Raw genomic sequence first — 15,551 nt, 5'->3', positions numbered from 1 at the left:
TGTGTGTGTGGTGTGTGTGTGTGCGTGCGTGCGTGCGTGCGTGCGTGCATGTGTGTGCGTGTGTGCGTGGTGTGTGTGTGTGTGTGTGTGTGTGTGTGTGTGTGCGCAGTCCTGCAGGACCAGGATCACCCTCGGTGGTTGAATCTTGAAGTTATCAAAGACTTCGGGGTAAAGCAGGGGAAAAGACCACCGTCTCCTTCAGAGCTGAGATGTGACCTTTTTTAGACCTCCAATACTGTCAAACCCCACCTGAGGAGGAGGAGGAGGAGAAAGAGGAGGAGGAGAAAGAGGAGGAGGAGGAGGAGGAGGAGGAGAGGAGGAGGAGTATTAGTTGGAGGAGTAAAAGAAGGAGGAGGAGGAGAAAGAGGGAGGAGGAGGGGGAGGAGGAAAGGAGGAGGAAGAGTATTAGTTGGAGGAGTAAAAGAAGGAGGAGGAGGAGGAGGAGAAAAGAGGAGGAGGAGAAAGAGGAGGAGGAAAGGAGGGAGGAGGAAGGAGTATTAGTTGGAGGAGTAAAAGAAGGAGGAGGAGGAGGAGGAGGAGAAAGAGGGAGGAGGAGGAAGAAGAAGAGGAGGAAGATTATAGTTGGAGGAGTAAAAGGAGGAGGAGGAGGAGGAGGGTGAGGAGGAGGGAGGAGAAAGAGGAGGAGGAAGAAGAGGAGGAGGAGGAGGAGGAGGAGGGGGGAGGGGAGGAGGAGGAGGAGAGGAGGAAGAGGAGGAGGAGTAGGAGGAGGAAGAAGAGGAGGAGGGAGTATTAGTTGGAGGAGTAAAAGAAGGAGGAGGAAGAGGAGGAGGAGTAGGAGGAGGGAAGAAGAGGAGGAGGAGTATTAGTTGGAGGAGTAAAAGAAGGAGGAGGAGGAGGAGGAAGGAGTATTAGTTGGAGGAGTAAAAGAAGGAGGGAGGAGGAGGGAGGAAGAGTATTAGTTGGAGGAGTAAAAGAAGGAGGGAGGAGGAGGAGGAGGGGGAGGAGGAGGGAGGAGAAAGAGGAGGAGGAAGAAGAGGAGGAGGAGGAGGAGGAGGAAGAGGAGGAGGAGGAAAGAGGAGGAGGAGGAAAGAGGAGGAGGAGGGAGGAGAAAGAGGAGGAGGAAGAAGAGGAGGAGGAGGAGGAGGAGGAGGAAATGCTCCGTCTCCATGGAAACAGTGGAAATTGAATTTGAACTTTTCTGAACTAGGCACTTGCGCACATGCTCAGTGGAGGACAATCAGAACATTGTTCCCTCTGACTCCCAGTTTCTCCTGTGATTTGGTACTTTTATTTTGACAGTCACCATCATGTCCGTGTGTATTACTGGGTGTGTCGCGTCATTACAAAAAGCAAATTTTTGCAAAAGCATAATTTTCAGAGTTTCTGCTGTTGCCATAGAAACAGACATTTTTCCAAACGTTGCCATGTAAATGTGAAACCTTTCAGAAACGAAAACCCAAGAACAATGTCTTCACTTGAAATGTTGTCATGGAAACGAGGCCACAGTGTGTACTCACAGAACGGTCAATGCCCATCGGATTGACGTCTGCTCGTCTTCCACGAGACGACTTCTGAGAGGGAACCAGTCCTGGACGCAGACTCAGAGGATAACAGCTGCACGCACACACACACACACACACACACACACACCACATATTTACGATACACTAAAACATCAGATCTCGTTTGATGATTTTTCATGACTTCTGCTTTAATAAATAATACATGAGTCTTATGTAGCATTTCTTCCGGAGCCTCAAAGCGATTCACATTGTATTATTCATTCGATCCATACTGAGTGGTGGTAAACTAAACTCTGTAGCCACTCTTGGGCAGACTGAGACTGGTAAGGCCAGCAACTTGTCTCACAGACAACCACCAACCTTCCACTCTCACACTGCATTCACTCAGGCTTCCTGGGGTTCCTCACTGTCTCCCATCCAGGTACTGACCCAGAGCCTACCCTGCTTAGCTTCCAAGCTCTGATAGGGCTGGGCAGCCACAACAGTGGCGCCACCAGCTGGACTCCTGTACGCACTGTGCCAGGGGGTAGGTGTCTGTGGATACTATGAAACGGAATCTTGATGGTGCCGCTGATCCACAAGGCGGTGCGGCCACTCTCTAAAAGGATCAGCTCATGTGTATCAATTGAAAATGCTTTGAATGAAAGGAGAGTGAAACATAAATCACCGGCACAGATGGGTTTCTCGAAGAGTTTTCTAAAAGTTTTAGGGGAGGTAATTACACTGGTGTTATTTAAGGTATTTAATTATGCTCTTACATCAGGAGATCATGTAAAGAAGGGAAAGATCCAACTTCCTGCGGAGGCTACAGACCAGTGGGTTTGCTCTGTAACGACCTGAAGATCCTTACTAATATAATTGCTAAAAGAATGATGTGCGATGACGTTAAGGTCTTGATGTATGCCGACGACACTCTTCTTCACTCAGGGTTCCAATGCAAACCTGGTTGCAGAAGCTCTCCATGGCAATGACCAAAGTAACAGAGCTGGAAATGTCCTGCCTCATGCTAAACACAGAGAAAACCATTACAATGTATTGTTCAAACAAACAAAATCAAGGTGTTCTCCAAGTATTTATGTGAATAGTTATATGATTAAAAACGATGAAGTCAAATCCCTTGGTGTGATCCTGGATCCTACACTTCATTTTAACAGTCATGTAAAAAAGATATGTCGTATCCTAAAAGTGAACATCGCCAATTTGAAGCACATCAGGAACTCTTTGTCACTGGAAGCAGCAAAATCATTTTCCAATGCAATGATCATACCACATGTTCTGTACTGTATGTGATCATGGACTCAAGCCAAGCAGACCGTTCTAAACCCTCTCAGATCACTACATGATCAGGTCTTGAAAGTCCTCAATAAAAAACCCAGGAGGTACAACCATCGCAACATACTTGAAAAATACAGAATACTAAGCTTCGACAACTTAAACGGATATGCTGATATCCATCCGCCTGGAGCAGATCCTACATAAAATCCTCAATGATGCTGCCCCACCCCCTCTAAAGACATACAGTATGTACAGCTACCATCTCAACTAGCTAGCAGAGCATTAGGGTCTGTATCCAGGGGTGACTGCAATATTCCCAAAAGAAAGTCTGCCTTCTCTCAATCAGACTTTTCATATAAAGGCATCAAAGAATGTAATGGGCTCCAGACACTCTAAAGAACAACGCAGAATATCACAGCTTCTCATGGGCAGTCAAAGACTGGCTTGTAGACCACAGTCCTGCTCACATGGATAGTACCAGACGGGTATTCGGCCATCATCAGATGGCTGCCAGTCTACAAACACTGTACCATTAGGGTGCATTGCTATCAGACGATACCATCGGATAGCGACCTAAATTATATTAGGTGCTATGTGGACTCTGGAAAAACAAAAAACTGTTGCACTTCATATACTTTTTCACTTTAAATAATGCTGCTACAGACTGTAACTTGACGGTATTGCACTTATATGCAACCTGCACTTTATACTTATATATTGTATATTGATAGTTATGAATTGCCATGCATCGTGTAGTTTTAATCTTTTGTTGTAAATTTAATCATGTATGTTTAAGGCGCCTTTTATCATGCAGTTCTAATCCTTTGATGTCATTTTAACCATGTATGTTTTATGTGCCTTGTAAGGACCAGAGATGGAAATGAGCTTTGGGCTAAATCTGGTGCAGGCATCTTTTTAATGTAACAGTTTAAAAAAAATGCCAAAAAATATATCCGAATTAATAGAGATCAACCTGGGTTCATTCTCGACAAGCAGGGAGCAAATAATGTTAGGAGGATACTAAATATAACTTCAAATGCAAAGACCAGACTCCAGCCCTCTATGCTGCTGAGCCTCGATGCACTGAAAGCCTTTGATGGGGTGAAATGGAATTTCCTGTACCAAACGTTGGCAACATTGAGATTTCACCAAAGTTTGATCCATCAGGTCAGAATTATCTCCAAGAGCCCCAGATCACGGACAAGAGCTAATGGCAGCTGCTCAGACTTCTTTAACCTGGACCGAGGAGTCCAGCAGGGTGCCTGTCTCAGTCCTCTGCTCTTTGCTACAAGCGTCGGACCGTTGGCTGAATTAATACGGCAGAATACTCTGATATTGGGTATCAGGGATGAAGGTGGCATAGAACATAAAGTATCATTGTTCGCAGATGATCTTTTCGTAATGTTAAATAATCCAGCACAGTCAGTTCCAGTGCTGATGATGATGGTAATGTATCAGGATATGTCACTAATGAGGATAAATCAATTACAATGATGATATCGGGGGCAAGTTTGACTTAAAACATTTGCATTTTAAATGGACTGACAAAGGTTTTAGATACTTGGGGGGTGTTATTACACCCAAAATCTCAAAGTTATATGAGGAAAATTACAGCAAATGAATGAAAGTGATTAAAAGGGGTTTGGATAGGTGGGGTGTTCTCCCTTGACACTTGTGGAAGAGTGGAGACAATTAGGATGGCCATACTGCCAAGGCTACTCAATATACAATTAAAACACTGTTGATTCCAAAGAACAGGGGAGTATTAAATCTGCCAAATCTGAGGAATTATTTCTTGGGAGCACAATTCAGAGTTATCAAATATTATGGATAACTCAGGACAAAGATACACTATGGGTGGAAATGGAGCAACGGGCAGTAAGTAAGGGGTTAATAGTCATTGCACAAGTCTTTAAGGGAAATATAATAATATCATTTGAACAACTCAAACAGGAATTCAATTTACCAAACAGAGACTTTTACAAATATTTGCCATTGAGACATTATCTCCAGAAACATAGAGTGGAAAATATGTAAAGAACCAAAGCAGAGGGATTGTTCATGTCGCACACAGAGGATACATCAAAAAGGGACTGACTTTCAAAGCACTACAAACCGGAAACCATAGTGAGATCAAAGAAAAATGGGAACTTCAAGTGGGCATTGTCGTAACGGACGAGGATTAAGAGGACACTTTGGCTTCAGGGCAGAAACCAACACAGAGTCCATGATGGAGGGGATTTGATTGGAAGCCCAACTACCACAGCAAAACATAACTACACATGTAATCTCTGCTGGAGGAGCTGTGGGGTGGGGGGGGGGGGGGACTGATAGAGGACCTAGTAGGGGTCAACCCTCCTTTTGGCCCAGCTCTGTGTTTGATGGAGATGCTGCCCCCTGCTGAGAGATGCTCTTGGTAGAGAAACAGACTCTGTGTCATGGACGATGCATGGATGGCAAGTTGAAGTTAGGAACATTTGAACAAATCTGGGAACCAATTTTGATCAAACTGAATGGGCCCCAGACTCCTCTTCTATTTTAACATGTTTGTTGATTATTTTTGTTTTGATTTTTGCTTGTTGTATGTATGATTTTCTGTGTATCTGCTTTTTTCAATTACTAGTAATTGACTACTCTATGTGTACTGGTCTTCATGTGAACTACTTCTCACGGTTCTGTTCTGAATGAAAAATGTTTTGAATAGATACAACTTTAAAAAATGAAAGTAGACTTTATCGTTTGTGTATTCTGACCTGCGAGCAGCATTTGTGTCATCATCGTCAGAGTCCTCGTCTTCGGTGTGGGGGGGCCACATGGGGGGTCTGGAGGAGGAGGAGCCTTTAATGTTCAAGCTCCCAGTGGGACCCAGAGAAACCATCACCACAGAAACCAGAGGAACTCGCTGAATGGGTCAAAGGTCATGGGTGGGGGCCTGACCTGTATGCTCCTCTGCAAGCGGAGTTTGGGCCTGAGGCACCCAACTGGAAGGTTCCTCTCACAAGATCTGAATGGAACCAGAACAGAGGAGAACGTCAGGAGGGAGGAGGAGCTCCTGACGTTCTCCTGAGAATTCAACCGGTGGACACCATGAGGATTTCAGGATGTAATGAGGATGATGACCATGATGATATGAAGTTGCAATGTTGTGATTTCATGATTTCATGTTGTGAAGTTGTGATTTCATGATGGTTTTATCTTGTAATGAAGTTGTGATGAAGTTGTGATTTGATGATGATTTCATGTTGTGATGAAGTTGTGATTTGATGATGATTTCATGTTGTGATGAAGTTGTGATGAAGTTGTGATTTTATGATGATTTCATGTTGTGATGAAGTTGTGATGAAGTTGTGATGAAGTTGTGATTTGATGATGATTTTATGTTGTGATGAAGTTGTGATTTGATGATGATTTCATGTTGTGATGAAGTTGTGATTTGATGATGATTTATTGTTGTGATGAAGTTGTGATTTGATGATGATTTATTGTTGTGATGAAGTTGTGATTTGATGATGATTTTATGTTGTGATGAAGTTGTGATTTGATGATGATTTGATGATGATTTCATGATTTTAATGAACATTTCATGTTGTGAAATCATCATCATCATCATGTTGTGAGTGGCCGTCTGTCTGTCCCTACTGTCTGTTACTGTCCTGCAGCTTAATAGATCAGAGCCCCTGTCTGCTGCACAGCATCTACCTACAGCTATCTATAGTCACCTCGACCTTGATCCTGATGAAGTGGTGATGTAATGAAGTAGTGAAGTGGTGAAGTAGTGATGTAATGAAGCAGTGAAGTTGTGAAGTGGTGATGTAATGAAGTAGTGAAGTGGTGATGTAATGACGCTGTGAAGTAGTGAAGTAGTGATGTAATGAAGTAGTGATGTAATGAGGTAGTGAAGTTGTGATGTAATGAAGTAGTGAAGTAGTGAAGTAGTGAAGTTGTGAAGTTGTGATGTAATGAAGTAGTGATGTAATGAAGTTGTGAAGTCGTGATGTAATGAAGTGGTGACGTAGTGAAGTAGTGAAGTAGTGAAGTGGTGACGTGGTGAAGTAGTGATGTAATGAACTGGTGATGTAATGAAGTGGTGATGTAATGAAGTTGTGAAGTCGTGATGTAATGAAGTGGTGACGTAGTGAAGTAGTGATGTAATGAAGTGGTGATGTAATGAAGTGGTGAAGTGGTGAAGTGCTGACCTCTGCTCAGTCCGTGGTAAAGTGACGAGGCTCGGCTCAGTGTGACGTTCTGGTTCACGTCTCCGTTGTTCATCTCACTGGACACACCTGAAGACACAACCAACATCTATGCCTTCATCCTCTCTTTATCCTCTCTTCTTCCTCTCTTCATCCTCTCTTCATCCTCTCTTCATCCTCTCTTCATCCTCTCTTCATCCACACTTCATCCACACTTCATCCACTCTTCATCCTCTCTTCATCCTCTCTTCATCCTCTCTTCATCCACACTTCATCCACACTTCATCCACTCTTCATCCACTCTTCATCCACTCTTCATCCACTCCTCATCCTCTCTTCATCCACCTCTTCATCCTCTCTTCATCCACTCTTCATCCTCTCTTCATCCACTCCTCATCCTCTCTTCATCCTCTCTTCATCCACACTTCATCCACACTTCATCCACTCTTCATCCACTCTTCATCCACTCTTCATCCACTCCTCATCCTCTCTTCATCCACCTCTTCATCCTCTCTTCATCCTCTCTTCATCCTCTCTTCATCCTCTCTTCATCCTCTCTTCATCCTCTCTTCATCCACACTTCATCCACACTTCATCCACTCTTCATCCTCTCTTCATCCTCTCTTCATCCTCTCTTCATCCACACTTCATCCACACTTCATCCACTCTTCATCCACTCTTCATCCACTCTTCATCCACTCCTCATCCTCTCTTCATCCACCTCTTCATCCTCTCTTCATCCACTCTTCATCCTCTCTTCATCCACTCCTCATCCTCTCTTCATCCTCTCTTCTTCCTCTCTTCAACCACCCTTCATCCACCTCTTCATCCTCTCTTCTTCCTCTCTTCATCCTCTCTTCATCCACCCTTCATCCACCTCTTCATCCTCTCTTCATCCTCTCTTCATCCACTCTTCATCCATTCTTCATCCACTCTTCATCCTCTCTTCATCCTCTCTTCATCCACTCTTCATCCACTCTTCATCCACTCTTCATCCTCTCTTCATCCTCTCTTCATCCTCTCTTCATCCACACTTCATCCTCTCTTCTTCCACTCTTCATCCACTCTTCATCCTCTCTTCTTCCACTCTTCATCCTCTCTTCATCCTCTCTTCATCCACACTTCATCCACTCTTCATCCTCTCTTCATCCACTCCTCATCCTCTCTTCATCCACCTCTTCATCCTCTCTTCAGCCACTCTTCATCCTCTCTTCATCCACACTTCATCCACCCTTCATCCGCTCTTCATCCACACTTCGTCTCTTCATCCACACTTCATCCTCCCTTCATCCACCTCTTCATCCTCTCTTCATGCACTCTTCATCCACTCTTCATCCACTCCTCATCCTCTCTTCATCCACTCTTCATCCTCTCTTCATCCACTCTTCATCCACCCTTCATCCGCTCTTCATCCACACTTCGTCTCTTCATCCACACTTCATCCACCCTTCATCCACCTCTTCATCCTCTCTTCATCCACTCTTCATCCATTCTTCATCCACTCTTCATCCACTCTTCATCCATTCTTCATCCCCGCTTCATCCTCTCTTCATCCACACTTCATTGTCTCTTCATCGTCTCTTCATCCTCTCTTCATCCTCTCTTCATCCACTCTTCATCCACTTCTCATCCTCTCTTCATCCTCTCTTCATCCTCTCTTCATCCACACTTCATCCACCCTTCACCCACCTCTTCATCCTCTCTTCATGCACTCTTCATCCACTCCTCATCCTCTCTTCATCCTCTCTTCATCCTCTCTTCATCCACTCTTCATCCACCCTTCATCCGCTCTTCATCCACACTTCGTCTCTTCATCCACACTTCATCCACCCTTCATCCACCTCTTCATCCTCTCTTCATCCACTCTTCATCCATTCTTCATCCACTCTTCATCCACTCTTCATCCATTCTTCATCCCCGCTTCATCCTCTCTTCATCCACACTTCATTGTCTCTTCATCGTCTCTTCATCCTCTCTTCATCCTCTCTTCATCCACTTCTCATCCTCTCTTCATCCTCTCTTCATCCTCTCTTCATCCACTCTTCATCCACTCTTCATCCACTCTTCATCCTCTCTTCATCCACTCCTCATCCTCCCTTCATCCTCTCTTCATCCACTCTTCATCCTCTCTTCATCCTCTCTTCATCCACTCCTCATCCTCTCTTCATCCTCTCTTCATCCACTCCTCATCCTCTCTTCATCCACTCTTCATCCTCTCTTCATCCTCTCTTCATCCACTCTTCATCCTCTCTTCATCCTCTCTTCATCCACTCCTCATCCTCCCTTCATCCTCTCTTCATCCACTCTTCATCCTCTCTTCATCCACTCCTCATCCTCTCTTCATCCTCTCTTCATCCACACTTCATCCACTCTTCATCCTCTCTTCATCCACTCCTCATCCTCTCTTCATCCACCTCTTCATCCTCTCTTCAGCCACTCTTCATCCTCTCTTCATCCACTCTTCATCCTCTCTTCATCCTCTCTTCATCCACTCTTCATCCACTCTTCATCCTCTCTTCATCCACTCTTCATCCTCTCTTCATCCTCTCTTCATCCACTCCTCATCCTCCTTCATCCTCTCTTCATCCACTCTTCATCCTCTCTTCATCCTCTCTTCATCCTCTCTTCATCCACTCTTCATCCTCTCTTCATCCACTCCTCATCCTCTCTTCATCCTCTCTTCATCCACACTTCATCCACTCTTCATCCTCTCTTCATCCACACTTCATCCACTCTTCATCCTCTCTTCATCCACTCTTCATCCTCTCTTCATCCTCTCTTCATCCACACTTCATCCACTCTTCATCCTCTCTTCATCCACTCTTCATCCTCTCTTCATCCTCTCTTCATCCACTCTTCATCCTCTCTTCATCCACACTTCATCCTCTCTTCATCCTCTCTTCATCCTCTCTTCATCCTCTCTTCATCCACCCTTCATCCGCTCTTCATCCACACTTCATCCACTCCTCATCCTCTCTTCATCCACTCTTCATCCTCTCTTCATCCTCTCTTCATCCACTCTTCATCCTCTCTTCATCCACTCTTCATCCACTCTTCATCCACTCTTCATCCTCTCTTCATCCTCTCTTCATCCACTCTTCATCCTCTCTTCATCCTCTCTTCATCCTCTCTTCATCCACTCTTCATCCTCTCTTCATCCTCTCTTCATCCACTCTTCATCCTCTCTTCATCCACTCCTCATCCTCCTTCATCCTCTCTTCATCCACTCTTCATCCACTCCTCATCCTCTCTTCATCACCTCTTCATCCTCTCTTCATCCACTCTTCATCCTCTCTTCATCCACTCTTCATCCTCTCTTCATCCACTCTTCATCCACTCTTCATCCTCTCTTCATCCACTCTTCATCCTCTCTTCATCCTCTCTTCATCCACTCCTCATCCTCCCTTCATCCTCTCTTCATCCACTCTTCATCCTCTCTTCATCCTCTCTTCATCCACTCTTCATCCTCTCTTCATCCTCTCTTCATCCTCTCTTCATCCACACTTCATCCACTCTTCATCCTCTCTTCATCCACACTTCATCCACTCTTCATCCTCTCTTCATCCTCTCTTCATCCACTCTTCATCCACTCCTCATCCTCTCTTCATCCTCTCTTCATCCTCTCTTCATCCTCTCTTCATCCACACTTCATCCACTCTCATCCTCTCTTCATCCACTCTTCATCCTCTCTTCATCCACTCTTCATCCACTCTTCATCCTCTCTTCATCCTCTCTTCATCCTCTCTTCATCCTCTCTTCATCCTCTCTTCATCCACTCTTCATCCACCCTTCATCCTCTCTTCATCCACACTTCATCCACTCCTCATCCTCTCTTCATCCACTCTTCATCCTCTCTTCATCCACTCTTCATCCACTCTTCATCCACTCTTCATCCTCTCTTCATCCTCTCTTCATCCTCTCTTCATCCTCTCTTCATCCACTCTTCATCCTCTCTTCATCCACTCTTCATCCTCTCTTCATCCACTCTTCATCCTCTCTTCATCCTCTCTTCATCCTCTCTTCATCCTCTCTTCATCCTCTCTTCATCCACTCTTCATCCACTCTTCATCCACTCCTCATCCTCTCTTCATCCACCTCTTCATCCTCTCTTCATCCACTCTTCATCCTCTCTTCATCCTCTCTTCATCCACACTTCATCCACTCCTCATCCTCTCTTCATCCACCTCTTCATCCTCTCTTCATCCACTCTTCATCCTCTCTTCATCCACTCTTCATCCTCTCTTCATCCACTCTTCATCCACTCTTCATCCACTCTTCATCCTCTCTTCATCCACTCTTCATCCTCTCTTCATCCACTCTTCATCCACTCTTCATCCACTCTTCATCCTCTCTTCATCCACTCTTCATCCTCTCTTCATCCACTCTTCATCCTCTCTTCATCCACTCTTCATCCTCTCTTCATCCTCTCTTCATCCACTCTTCATCCTCTCTTCATCCTCTCTTCATCCTCTCTTCATCCTCTCTTCATCCTCTCTTCATCCTCTCTTCATCCACTCTTCATCCACTCTTCATCCACTCCTCATCCTCTCTTCATCCACCTCTTCATCCTCTCTTCATCCACTCTTCATCCTCTCTTCATCCTCTCTTCATCCACTCTTCATCCACTCTTCATCCTCTCTTCATCCTCTCTTCATCCACTCTTCATCCTCTCTTCATCCACTCTTCATCCTCTCTTCATCCACTCTTCATCCTCTCTTCATCCTCTCTTCATCCTCTCTTCATCCACTCTTCATCCTCTCTTCATCCTCTCTTCATCCTCTCTTCATCCTCTCTTCATCCTCTCTTCATCCTCTCTTCATCCACTCTTCATCCACTCTTCATCCACTCCTCATCCTCTCTTCATCCACCTCTTCATCCTCTCTTCATCCACTCTTCATCCTCTCTTCATCCACTCCTCATCCTCTCTTCATCCTCTCTTCATCCACACTTCATCCACTCCTCATCCTCTCTTCATCCACCTCTTCATCCTCTCTTCATCCACTCTTCATCCTCTCTTCATCCACTCTTCATCCTCTCTTCATCCACTCTTCATCCACTCTTCATCCACTCTTCATCCTCTCTTCATCCACTCTTCATCCTCTCTTCATCCACTCTTCATCCACTCTTCATCCACTCTTCATCCTCTCTTCATCCACTCTTCATCCTCTCTTCATCCACTCTTCATCCACTCTTCATCCTCTCTTCATCCTCTCTTCATCCTCTCTTCATCCTCTCTTCATCCACTCTTCATCCACTCTTCATCCACTCTTCATCCTCTCTTCATCCACTCTTCATCCTCTCTTCATCCACTCTTCATCCACTCTTCATCCTCTCTTCATCCACTCTTCATCCTCTCTTCATCCTCTCTTCATCCTCTCTTCATCCACTCTTCATCCACTCTTCATCCTCTCTTCATCCACTCTTCATCCTCTCTTCATCCTCTCTTCATCCACTCTTCATCCACTCTTCATCCACTCTTCATCCTCTCTTCATCCACTCTTCATCCTCTCTTCATCCTCTCTTCATCCACTCTTCATCCTCTCTTCATCCACTCTTCATCCACTCTTCATCCTCTCTTCATCCACTCTTCATCCTCTCTTCATCCTCTCTTCATCCACTCTTCATCCTCTCTTCATCCACTCTTCATCCACTCTTCATCCTCTCTTCATCCACTCTTCATCCTCTCTTCATCCACTCTTCATCCACTCTTCATCCACTCTTCATCCTCTCTTCATCCACTCTTCATCCTCTCTTCATCCACTCTTCATCCACTCTTCATCCACTCTTCATCGACTCGTCTACGAACCGGCGCCACTGTCGCTGTCGCTCGTTGACGTCGGAGAAGTTTTACTCTCAACTCTGGAGTTCATCTTCTGGAAGTTCACCAAACACAGAAAGACTAGGTCAAACACACACACACACACACACACACACACACACACACACACACACACACACACACACACACACACACCATAAACTTGTAGCTGGGTTTTATACATGCTACATGCCGACTCTACATGCGGCATACTATATGTATATATTCAAAGTAATATACGTATACGTATTATATATATATATATATACACAATTGTGAAAAGGTCAAATATGACGTGTTGATGAAGATAAATCAATAAACAAAATAGAAGTATTTAGTCCAGGGTTCCCCAGGTCCGGGCCTGCAGGTTCTCTCTCCCAGCTTCAGCCCACCTCAACCTCATGTTGACGTCGTCCTCAAGCTGGTGAACAAGACCAGTAACGAGGCTCTTACTGCATTCAGGTGTGTGACAACTGGGACAAACTTAAACAAGCAGGACACCAGACCTCCAAGCCTGTTAGTCTGTTGTGATAGAACACATGTATCTGTGCCACTGCAGAATTAATAGCATGCTTCACATATACATTTCAAGTGTCTAAGAAATGTTTTTTCATCTTTTCAATTTCAACACACACACACACGCACACACACGCACACACACGCACACACACACGCACACACACACACACGCACATATATATTTCTGTCTAAAATAATGAACTGAGACTTCAGTGTAAATGCATGATGTTACATCATCAATAGTTAAAGCTGTTTTATTGTCTGTTAGACTCTAACAGACAATAAAACAGCTTTAATTATTATTATTTTATTTTAATTTTATTATTATTATGTTAGAGAATCATAGCTGTGACGTGACGTAAAAGGTGCGACAGTCTGGGACAACAAAAAGACGAGCAGCTCTGTGTCTGCTGCTCGGCTCAAGGCCAATGTGTCTGCAGCTGATAGTGGTGGGGGGGGCGGCTGATAACATGGTGTGTGTGTGTGTGTGTGTGGGGGGGGGGGGGGTGCAGCAGGGCGCCACCTCCTTCTGATAAGGGGGGCAGCGCCCAGCCAGACCAGACTGACGAAGAAAGAGCTTCTGAGAGGCGAGAACATGGTGTGTGTGTGTGTGTGTGTGTGTGTGTGTGTGTGTGTGTGTGTGTGTGTGTGTGTGTGTGTGTGTGTGTGTGTGTGTGTGTGTGTGTGTGTGTGTGTGTGTGTGTGTGTGTGTGTGTGTGTGTGTGTGTGTGTGTCTCTGACTGCAGGTTGTAGACCAGCTACAGCAGAGGCAATAGCGTCTTCCTGCAGGATTTCCTCCGTCTCTCTGAAGCAGTGAGCTCCAGCAGGACATCTGTCCCCATGCTGCCCTGGGTCTGGAGGACAAGACCTGTCCCCATGCTGCCCTGGGTCTGGAGGACAAGACCTGTCCCCATGCTGCCCTGGGTCTGGAGGACAAGACCTGTCCCCATGCTGCCCTGGGTCTGGAGGACAAGACCTGTCCCCATGCTGCCCTGGGTCTGGAGACCCACCATGTCCATTTTCAGATCAGGATGTCATCACATCAATACGTCCACAGTGACGTCACAGCTGATAGAAGGAAACCTTGATCTGGAAAAGGCTTTTGACTCAGAACCATGAGAGACGTCTGGACAGGCCAACGGGTCTGGACCCTCTGAGGGTCTGGGACCCTCTGAGGGTCCACCATGAGAACCGTCTGGACAGGCCAACGGGTCTGGACCCTCTGAGGGTCCAGACCCGTTGGCCTGGACCCTCAGGGTCCACCATGTTCTGGGAGGTTCCTCCATTTGGTCCCACCTGAAGCCTGAACCTCCTTCAGTCGCTCCTCGTTTCAGTTTCAAAACTGTCTTTCCAGACTTGATCAGATCAATGAGCTGGTCAGCAGACGGTCTGCAGACGGTCAGCAGAAGGTCAGCAGACGGTCAGCAGACGGTCTGCAGACGGTCAGCAGACGGTCAGCAGACGGTCTGCAGACGGTCAGCAGAAGGTCAGCAGACGGTCAGCAGACGGTCTGCAGACGGTCAGCAGACGGTCAGCAGACGGTCTGCAGACGGTCAGCAGACGGTCTGCAGAAGGTCAGCAGACGGTCAGCAGACGGTCTGCAGACGGTCAGCAGACGGTCAGCAGAAGGTCAGCAGACGGTCAGCAGACGGTCTGCAGACGGTCAGCAGAAGGTCAGCAGACGGTCAGCAGACGGTCAGCAGACGGTCAGCAGACGGTCTGCAGACGGTCAGCAGACATCAGTGAAACAATGAGTCTCTCAGCAGCTCAGTGACCAGCGACCAATCACCTGATCAATGTCCAGACGGACTCTGGTTGCCAGGACAACAGTTATTGTTTGACTGGTTGTAGTGTAAAGTTTACTGGTGGTGTGGGGGTTGATGGTGTTGTTGTTGTGGTGTTGTTGTTGCGTGTCACCTCCTCCCTGCTCCTCCTCTTCAGGACCGAGCACGTGGAGCTGCAGAGTCACAGATGAACACATGAATGTGAGGAGACTAAAGGTCTCAGAGCTTCACGATGAAGGTTGAACTCACTGTGTGGCGCTGGAGGCCTGGAACCTGCTGGTGGGTCTGCTGGGCCTGGAGCTCCTCCTCAGACTGCTCCTCCTCCTCCTCCTCCTCCTCCCTCCTCCTCCTCCTCCTGCACACACAACCTCCAGCTCACACCCTCACCACCCAGAACCTCCAGCTCACACCCTCACCACCCTAACCCTAACCCTGGCAGGATGTGACAGGAACCACGTCATGTCTTTATATGCTTTAA

At 46.1% G+C, this 15,551-nt stretch overlaps 1 protein-coding gene across 1 annotated transcript in view; it reads right to left on the bottom strand.

Annotated features, from left to right (window-relative positions):
* LOC308145115 (uncharacterized protein) overlaps positions 1–15,371 on the bottom strand; it is a gene marked incomplete at its 3' end in the record, with an annotated part of 59,080 nt that extends 43,709 nt beyond the window's left edge. The window contains exons 1-6 of the mRNA XM_080516455.1: positions 15,323–15,371; positions 12,759–12,825; positions 6,956–7,042; positions 5,697–5,763; positions 5,513–5,581; positions 1,479–1,575 (exon numbers count right to left, since the gene is read on the bottom strand). Of these exons, the coding sequence (XP_080372581.1) occupies positions 1,479–1,575; positions 5,513–5,581; positions 5,697–5,763; positions 6,956–7,042; positions 12,759–12,822 (384 nt within the window). The 5' untranslated portion in view covers positions 12,823–12,825; positions 15,323–15,371. The remainder of the gene's footprint in view (positions 1–1,478; positions 1,576–5,512; positions 5,582–5,696; positions 5,764–6,955; positions 7,043–12,758; positions 12,826–15,322) is intronic.
* Between the last annotated feature and the right edge of the window lie 180 nt (positions 15,372–15,551).

Source organism: Blennius ocellaris (assembly GCF_963422515.1).
Source record: "Blennius ocellaris genome assembly, chromosome: 20".
Taxonomy (NCBI): Eukaryota; Metazoa; Chordata; class Actinopteri; order Blenniiformes; family Blenniidae; genus Blennius; species Blennius ocellaris.
The sequence above is the reverse complement of the archived record's forward strand: the minus strand, read 5'-3'. Positions and strand labels throughout refer to the sequence as shown.